Raw genomic sequence first — 9,786 nt, forward strand, 5'->3', positions numbered from 1 at the left:
ACAGAATTGCTCAAAATGTAGAATGATCATATAGTACAGAATTTAATTGTTAAGCTGTATGTAGAGTTTAAAAGATACTACTAGGTTTTTATGGTTAAAGACTATTGTCGATGTTCATATTAAACAAGAGAGGATGAATTAAAAGACATAAAAGTCACATTTTGCTTTGGAATATACTTTTTTAACTTTTCAAATTCTATTTTTGCTCATGTAATGAAGGGCTCCCAGGTGGCGCTTCCACCTGCCAATGCAGAAGACACAAGAGATGTGGGTCCGATGCCTGGGTTGGGAAGATCCCCTGTAGTAGGAAATGGCACCCCACTCCAGTATTCTTGCCTGGAAGATTTCATGGGCAGAGGAGTCTGGCAGGCTGCAGTCCACGGAGCCACAAAGAGTAGGACATGGTTGAGTGACTGAGCACAATGAACTGAAATCTAGTGTGTAATTTCAGATCAGACACAACAACAAAAGTACTATTTTTGTTTTAAATCGGAACTATAAATATATTAAACCAAGCTATGAAATTAATAATTAACTGATCAATCGAAACTGACCTGTATACAAAAATTGTATCCAGTAGTTAATACTTTAATTTGTACCCATTTAATAAAAATATTTACTCCCAATGACTTCTGAATTTTTCCTGCCTTTTAGGTAATTGTTTCTTTTCTTTGAATGCCCTCATGTATACATTCTGGGAACTGAAGACTGTATTTGTAGATTAGACATTTAAATTGCATTTACTAACCGTAGCTTTTTTTTTTTTTGCTTTCTTGGTGGCCTGCTGCTAGAACTATTCTTTATAGGCTTTATCTTCATGGGATTCTTCTTTTATATACTGATCACAAGACTGACACCTATTAAGTATGATGGTAAGTGAACACAATATAGTTTGATGGAGGTTCAAAAAGCAAGGTGCTGTGTTTGCACCCAGCATCCCTTGTACAGGTTGACCAGTACTGAGCGTGTTATCCTCTTATGTGTGTAAAATAACTGGCCACCTATGCTCTACACATCTTTTCTGAACTGCTCCTTCAGACCTTCTCTCCAAGGTTTTTAATCTGCATGGAGAATTCCTTGGTACTCAGGGAAATGAAGGCCCATGTGGATTATAAGCCTGTGTTCCAGCTATGTGGTATATTGACAATATGACATTTACAACAATCAGAGTGTTAGGATTTTCTTTACCTCAGAACAAACACAACCCTCCTTCCTTGTTGAACAGAATGCTTGTCACCCTTTCTTCCACAGTGCCAGATAGAGGTTGTGCGAGACCATGCCTGTCACTCATCCTCAGAGGCTTAGCTCTCCAGCTGGTTTCCAGTCTCAGATCCTCCCTAGAGAGGGCCTCTCCACGCTGGTTTCATGGCACTGCTGATCCACCCTTGGTGCCTGACCAAGAGAAAGGCTAGTCTAGTCTGGCTTTGGTAATGTTAGCGTGTCTGAGCATGCATCTGAGAAGCTCTGATTTAACTGTCCATCTGCTCCCCTTGTGCAGTCCGCCTGATTGTGACAGCCGTCGCCGGAAGCATCGGTGGAATTTTCTTGGTGGCTGCTTGGTGGCGATTTGGAGTCCTCACGCTCTGCATGCTGTGTGTCGGACTGGTGCTGGGCTTCCTTGTTGCATCAGTGGCTTTCTTCACTCCTCTGGGTAGGAGATGTTATGTGTGTGCGTTTCATTGTCAGAGACTTTAATTCACCTCTCTAGTACACGGCCCCCCACCCCCACCCCTTGTCAGGGATTTGGGGCCTCTCCTGAGAGTTCTGGAAACTTGCACTGATAATGTGCCACTTCAGGCAAAGCCAGTACCAATAAGAATCCCCCTTTCCTCAAAGGCGCCCTGTGTGGACGAATTCTAGAACATCTTCAGAGGTTGCCTTGGACCCACATGTCACGATAAGGGGTCTGTGTGTATTTCTGATGGTTGAAATTAATGGAGGTAAAGGGAATTCTTTATATACGGCAGAACAGTGGTTTTCAGTTTGTAAAGCCCTGTAACTCTTTCTTCAAGTGAGTCTTAAGCAGAAGCCTGATACAACCCACAGATAAATTTGGCACTACTCTGATGGCAGCGGAGCCAGGGAGCCTGGTGCTCTGTTGCCAGTCTTCTCTTGTACCCCTAACCCCTGCTCCCACCCTTTGCAAGCCCTGAGTGTTCTTGAGGTACCTACTTGTAGTCATCCTAGCACAGTAGCACAGAGATGGTTTGGGGGATTTTAAATTATTCAGTTTCTGTTTAAAAAATCTAGGTAATGTGTAAGTTAACTCCCTTTTGTAGAGGAGGAAAGATTTTCCTTTTAACCTTCTAGGTTCTTTGGCTTCTCTAATAATTCAATTGACATAGGACAGATTAATAGGAGAAAAGCAAATTTAATTTTGTACCACTGGAGTCCCATAAAAATAGAAGACTCAAAGGCAGCCAGGCAGTTGAGGCTTCTCTGCCATCCTGAGCTAAGAATTCAGATGGAGTCTGAGGCTTCAGAGAAGTGGAGGGCACTTCACAGGAACGTAAAGGCAGGTGTTTGGTAATCAGATGTCTGCCATTGCAGATATAAAGCTGTCTCTGGTAATTGCTTTTGTTCTGGGCCAGGCCTGTGATCTAAATTCTTTTAGGCAGTAAAGGGAGAGAAAAGTTTCCCTCGAATCTGCTGGGTCTTGATTGCCTTCAGCTCAAAATAATCCACATGCCAAAGGGACCCATTTTCGGGTGCCTGTTCTACTCCCCTTCACTTTGTAGTTGTATGATAACTTAGATTTCTTCAGTGGTAAAAAAATCCTCCTGCTAGTGCAGGAGAGACAAGAGATGTCGGTTCAATGCCTGGGTCAGGAAGATCCTCTGGAGAAGGAAATGGCAACCCACTCTAATATTCCTGCCTGGAGAATCCCACGGATAGAGGAGCCTGGCGGGCTACAGTTGATGGGGTCATAAAAGTCAGGTACAACTGAGCACACACACACTATCCATAAAATAGATAACCAACAAGGACTTACTGTATAGCACAGGGAACTATATTCAGTATTTTGTAATAACCTATAATGTAAGATACTTCAGATAAGAAGGGTGAGTGGGTGTGTGAGTGTGTGTGTGTGTGTGTGCGTGCGCGCGTGTGTGTGTGTGAGTGGGTTGGTGGGTATATAGCCAAATCAGTTTGCTGTACCCCAGAAGCTAACACGACATTATTAATTATATTTCAGGAAAAAATAAAATTTTAAAAAAAGGTATCTATGGCCAGAAGTACTCTATAAGGCTATTTTCTACTTCTGATAATGTTTACTTCTTACATGAAAAAATTTTTAAATCAGAAAGAATTGGTGACCTGTGTGTTTACTGACAGTTCCAAGGCCCTTTGCTCTGATTTTAGCAAACCTATCGCCAAGTTCATTCCAGGCCCCCTTACAGGTAGCTCTTTATCTACCTACAAAGTAGCATTGTTTAGATTCGGCTAAATCACAGACTCTCAGGGATGTTTATTGAAAATGAAGATTCAGAGCTCTACTCTAGAAGTGCTAAACCAAATACTATTTCATGAGCTTCCTTTTTGTTAATGTTTAGAAGATGGAGGGATGGTGGATTAGAATCTTTTGTAGTTAATGTGTTGAACTATCTTATTTTTAGTAGTTAATGTATGAACTGTCTCATCATTCAAGGACATTTAGGGTAAGTGTGACCTTAATTAAGAGTGGGTGCAAACTCATATTTCTAAGCGCTAAAATTTGGAAAAGATTTGGTTGACTTCTAGATGTAATGAAATTACTGTTTTTACTTTATTATGTGTCTTCTGAATGGGTCAGTCTTCTCATGCCTGGCATCATAACTACTGTTGTTAATCTCTTGTATTCCTTTTTTTAAAGTCACATGTGCATGTTGTGAAGGATAGCATAGGTGAACTGGAGATATGATCCATCCATTCACCTCACTGAAGCATGTTGCAGTTTGCTTTCTGAGAACATGGGGTCTCCAGGTCAGAGCCCCTCACTATGGACCTCCACCTCTTTCAGGATACATGGGTCTCAAGATACAGGGACATCTCCAGTTGGACTGAGGGATGGTGCCAGTGTCAGTATTAAATAATTGTCAGATTTACATTTTTGTTATTTAAACATAATTTATAATAGGAGTTCTAATATATCCATCCTGGGCCACTGCACTTTAGAGAAGTGTTTAGTAGGGTGGATTAGCTCACATCTTAGCTAAATGATTAGCTCACATCTTTCCTGATGCTTGAGAAAAAGTCACATCTTCCAGTGTACAGTGGATAAACAGGAAATGCATTGATGGTCAAAATCTACTAAACAGAGTTTGCTCCTTATATGGGACTTCATATTATCATATATGAATGCCACTTATATTTTTTACTTCACAGTACAAAATCAGGGAATTATAGAAATTTATAGCTAGAAGGGATAATTTGAAGCTTGGAGATAAAGTGATTCAACCTTTTCATTTTAAGGATCAGGAAACAGGCCCAGCTTCACAGCTGGTGAATGATAGAGCTTGGACTAGTCCAGCCTCTTCTAAGTTATTCTGTAATAAATGCAGAGCATTACCTGCTTGATTTTTCCTCCTACCCCTCTACTTTCTTAGGACACATCCTTCAAAGAGGATTGTATTGATAGTTAAGTGAAAAGAAATCAATTCATTTCATAGTGCCTGTTTGTTACATTAAACCTTCAGGGTATGTTTATGTTCACATGTTGAGAAAATGAAATTTCACTTGGCGAACCTGTTGTTTACTCTTGATTTCTTTCTGCTTTTCCAGGAAACCTAAAGATTTTCCGTGTTGACGCAGTATTCTGGGTGACCTTCTCTTGTATAGCCATTTTCATTCCAGTGGTTTTCATGGGCTGCTTAAGAATAGTAAGTGTTTCATCAGGTCAGGATATTCACCCTTTTTTCCTGGGCCTTCTTTGTTCACTTATTGCACCAGTTTGCATTTCTGTTCACTAGAGAGAGCTGTCTGTCTGTGTCAGATGATTGATTTTGAATAGCCTTGTTACTGTGAAAGCAAGAGAAGTTCTTGTTACAATGATCACATTATTTTTTCTAATAAATGGTGCAGGTCATCACACTTCTAACAGCAGGAACAGAGAAGGTAGGGCTTACGGTGATGCAGCCACTTGATGGATTGTTCATTTCTGCTGTCTCTCCAGGAGATTCTTCATCTACTTAGGATTTATTATTGAAGTTATTTCAGAGGGAAGACCTTTTCTATGATGAGGGAAACTGTGTTTTATGAACTATAGGTGTTGAAAGTTTTTTTCAGTTTATCTTTTTTTCATAATTGTATTTATTTATTTTCCAGCCAAAATAAATTTTAAAAAGCACTGGGTCTTCATTGCTGCAAGTGGGCTTTCTCTAGTTGCGGTGAGCAGGGACTTCTTGTTGCAGCGTGCAGGCTTCTCACTGCGGTGGCTACTCTTGTTGCTGAGCACAGGCCCTCAGACACTCGGGCTTCAGTAGTTGCAGCATGTGGGCTCAGTAGGTGAGGTTCCTGGACTCTAGAGCACAGGCTCCATAGTTACAGTGTACAGGCTTGGTTGCTCCAAGGTGTATGGGATCGTCTCAAATCTGGAATTGAACCTGTGTCTCCTGCATTGGCAAGTGGATTCTTTACCACTGAGCCACCAAGAAAGCCCCCAGTTTATCTCTTCAGGTAACCTTTATTCAGTTCTAAGATTTGGTCCCTTTTCATATGCCCTGAAGGAGCAGGAGTGATTCCTTTCTCCTCAGGGTTGAGGCCAGTGATGAAATATATAAAAACTATTATTGTTCTACCAGAGGTGATGCTGAACACTTCTGCTTTTCCACAGCTGAACATACTGAGTTGTGGATTCATTGGCTCCTATTCGGTGGTCTTGGCCGTGGACAGTTACCTGTACACAAGCCTTTCTTATATCACTTTGAACATACTCAGGAGAGCACTCCATGTGGATTTCCGCAGAGCTTTCGTGAATGTGCCTTTTCAAACGAATGGTAAGACTCTAAATCCAAGAACCAAGTGATAGTCAGGTAGGAATACTGGCTTACCTGTGCTAACAAGAGCTCCTATAACCAGACTGAAAGAAGGTTAATGGGACATAAGGAGGAAATTCACACCATCCAGATGCTATTAGAGCCCTGTGTTAATGATTACTTATGATCATAGGAGCAAAGAATTTAAATTTGTAAAGTGGCTGAAACTCATACTTCTGAAAATCTAATAAATGAACTTATTAAGAAATTTCTAAACGAGGATTACTAAGGTTTATCTAGTCATTCCTAGTTGTCAGAAAAATGCTGAGAATAAAGCTGTTTGGCACCTTATGAGTTGAGGGTAGGGTGAGGAGTGAGAAGGACAACCTGATTTTTTAAGTTATTCCCTTGTTTCCTTCCTATGAAGAAGCACATAATTTGCTAATAAAAAGAGAAAGTGGTTTTCAATCAGTAGTTGTGTTTTTCCTCAATTGTAAGAGTCTACCCATTGAAGATTTTCCATTAAGTTTTTGAAGGAAAAAAATGACTGCTAAATCAAATGTTCACAAAGATTGCAAGATATGTTGGTTTCAGAATGTTAAAATAGGGAGGATGGTAAAGAAAGACTTAGAATTGAAGGTACAGAAGCATGATTGCAACGTTATGAAGATTTAAGGTCAGCTTTTTCCCTCTGCTATTCTGAACCTGCCCTCATTGTTTAAGAGTTTGATGGTAGAGACCTTGAAATCCACGTGTTATGGAAGTTTCAGTATTTGGCCAAATCTTTTACTGGAAGCTCAGTACAATTTGTTGAATCTCTTCATGCATTTCTATATCTACTCGATATGAGTGGGGTGGGGTCCCATACAGTATGGAATGGGAAAAGAAGAGCATGGTGGTCTCTGATGTTCCATGTTGTATGTCTGTGAGATCACTGCCTTTCCTCCCCACTCTGGAAAAACACAACAAACAATTCTGCCTGTGAGCACTATGCCTGTAGTCATAAAATACTGGAATGCCAAGGCTCCAAACAACTGATTCTTTTATAACTCTGTCTGGACTTTCAAATGCCTGTAATAGGAAATTCCTATCTTGAAATGTAAGACCATAGTTTCCTTGCTTTTTCCCTGGCTTGTAAGTGAGGAAATACACATGTATTTGCACATACTCAATAGAAAGCGTAGTATTAACTGAGAAAAGATGATACAGATGGAGGCTATAAAATGTTGTCTTAACATCTGTGCTAGGTTTTAAAATACAAGAGTTCAAACTGTGCTTTTCTGCTGTTCTGTAGACTTTATTGTCCTGGCAGTATGGGGGATGCTGGCTGTAAGTGGAATTACGCTACAGATTCGAAGAGAAAGAGGGCAGCCGTTTTTCCCTCCGCACCCATACAAGTTATGGAAGCGAGAGCGTGACCGCAGAGTGACGAACATTCTGGACCCCAGCTACCACATCCCTCCACTGAGAGAGCGACTTTTCAGCCGGTTAGCCGAGCTCAAAGGGCTCTTCCAGAAGGAACAGCCAGCAGGAGAGAGAACGCCCCTGCTTCTGTAGATGCCGGAACGCTTGGTCAGGGCAGTCTAGAAGTACAATCCAGGTGCCGTCTCAGGTTTGGTGTTGCTGCCCGGCTGCTTCAGCCGTCTCTGGGGCAAGTCTGCTAGGGAACCGGCTCTGCATCCGTGCTTTGTACAGTACTGTGGTCTCTTTATTGAAAGAGGGTAAGGGCATGTCTGGGAGATGGCAGTAATTCTAAGTGAGAGTGAGGAAGGTGGTCATAATGTTGGTGGTAAGAAGGTTTTTCTTTATTACCAAATGCTTGAGAAATTACATTTTTGGTTTATAAGTTATGTGTCAACTTACTCCATTAAGTAGATACACTTTAAAAAAAAGAAATTAAAAATTAATTGTTCTGTAAAGCCATGGTGGGTTTTTTTGCCTTCTGCTTTTTTTTTTTAAACTCCTTGAACAATTCTCTCACCTAAGTCTGTCTAAACTTGGGGACCAGGGCATGGAGGGCGGTTTTATTTAAATAAATTTTTATTTGCCACTGTGTTTGTAGTTTTGGGGTTTTGGTATTGCACCTTTGAACTTCAGAGTACAAAGGGGGGAGAACTAACTTATTTTGTGACTACAAGCAATCTAATCACTTAGTTTCACATAAATACCATATATTATCAAAAATTACCCTTTTGTTTATCTTTGTGATAAAATAATATTTACCCTATCGATCATTTTTAAGTGTATGTATAGTTGAGTTGGTACCCCGTCATCTTTGCCTTTTATTGCTTAAAATGGTAATTTAAGTAGCTGAAATATTTCAATCATTTGAAAAGAGGTCAATTTATATAGATAATAAAGCTCTTATATGGATGACTTATTTATATTCCAGATGAAAAAATTACTTTTTTTCCTTTCAAAACCTTTTAAAATAGTTTTGACAGCTGATTTCTAATTTAGACTGTATTCAATGACATATAAATTGTTTTATTTTGGGGAGATAAATTGCCTCCTAGCTTCATCTATAGTCCCATTAATAAGGAAACCTTTAGAATATTTGCACTTTGTAGTTCCTTCTGCTAAATTAGTTGTAGGAGCATTGGTACAATTTCAAAAATTTCAGTATGAAATCTTTGTCCTGTCTGTGTTGTAAATTGATGAGGGGAGAGAAAGGATTTAGGTGTTGTATAGAGCTGCTTTCAGTGAGGCCCTTGGGTTCTGTAAGGAGAGTCCCTTCAGTTCTGACTTTGTTACACCGTAAGAAAGCACCCAGATGCCCTGGGCTGCACCCTTGCTCCTCGTGGCCTTCTAACAACTGTCAAAAGTCCCCACCAGGGTTCTACCTTGTATCTGAACCTGGTGACTGAGATGCCTGAGTAGCTGTGAGGTTGGTTATGGTTGCCCTACTCCTATTTGTGAGTTAACCACTATTTAAATGATGCTGCTTTTACAGGTTTTTCAATATACAGTAGGTTTTCAATGCTTCCGGTAACTGGAAACTTCAACTTTGCTCTTGAAAGTGTTATGGAAAGGCTGAAACAAAAATGAAAAAAAAATGTATAATAATTTCTTGCATTGAAAAATTGAAATTACACAGGTGTTTGTTTACTATTTATTTTGTAATCTTCACTGTTTATATCACTTCAAAAAACACTTGAAGGAAAAAAATGTGGGTTTTTTTTTTATGATTCACCATAGAGGTTCTGTATTCTGCTGTATCATAAATTCTAACAAAGTGACATGGAATATTTGTGTTTTTTTTCTATACCATCAAAACATCTGCCAATAAAGATTATAAAGACAAAACATACTTTCTTGGACGGGGGAGACAAATTGTTTAAAATTTTTCATGATAATTTGTGGGTAATAAGCGAGTTTGTTTAATTTTTTAATAATAAATACCTATTTTGAAACAAATGCAAAAGTCTCATTATTTTAAAATTCTTATAAAATTTTTTACCAACTGTATTTGTACAAAAGTAATAAGACATGAAGACAGTTTCATAGCTATAAACACAAAAGTATTTAACTTGAACAAATAATTCTTTATTTCAAAAAATCAGTTTAACAGAAACAGAAAACAAATTTATGGTTGTGGGACGGTGTGGGGGTGGGGAGTGGGAAAATTGAAGGGGAGGGATAGTTAGGGAGTTTGAGATATACATGCACACAGTGCTATATTTAAAATGGATAACCAGCAAGGACCTACTTTATAGCTCAGGGAACTCTGCTCAATGTTACGTAACAACCTAATTGGGATAAGAATTTAAAAAGGATACATGTATATGTTAAAAAAAATCAGTTTAAGCATAAATGGAATGATAGGAAATGA

General features: G+C 39.3%; 1 protein-coding gene across 3 annotated transcripts in view; it reads left to right on the top strand.

Moving 5' to 3' along the window:
• Positions 1-9,209, top strand: part of TM7SF3 (transmembrane 7 superfamily member 3) — a 47,819-nt gene extending 38,610 nt beyond the window's left edge. For 2 of the 3 annotated variants that reach the window (XM_055395100.2, XM_055395101.2), the window contains 5 exons: positions 792-872; positions 1,499-1,651; positions 4,762-4,859; positions 5,813-5,975; positions 7,249-9,209. In XM_055395100.2, coding sequence (XP_055251075.1) covers positions 792-872; positions 1,499-1,651; positions 4,762-4,859; positions 5,813-5,975; positions 7,249-7,511 — 758 coding nt within the window. In that variant the 3' untranslated portion in view covers positions 7,512-9,209. The remainder of the gene's footprint in view (positions 1-791; positions 873-1,498; positions 1,652-4,761; positions 4,860-5,812; positions 5,976-7,248) is intronic. The other variant, XM_088837262.1, reaches the window with a different exon arrangement.
• The last annotated feature ends 577 nt before the right edge of the window (positions 9,210-9,786 follow it).

The sequence above is a fragment of the Moschus berezovskii genome, chromosome 6, assembly GCF_049115385.1.
Source record: "Moschus berezovskii isolate FMDL1 chromosome 6, NW_MosBer_1.0, whole genome shotgun sequence".
NCBI lineage: Eukaryota > Metazoa > Chordata > Mammalia > Artiodactyla > Moschidae > Moschus > Moschus berezovskii.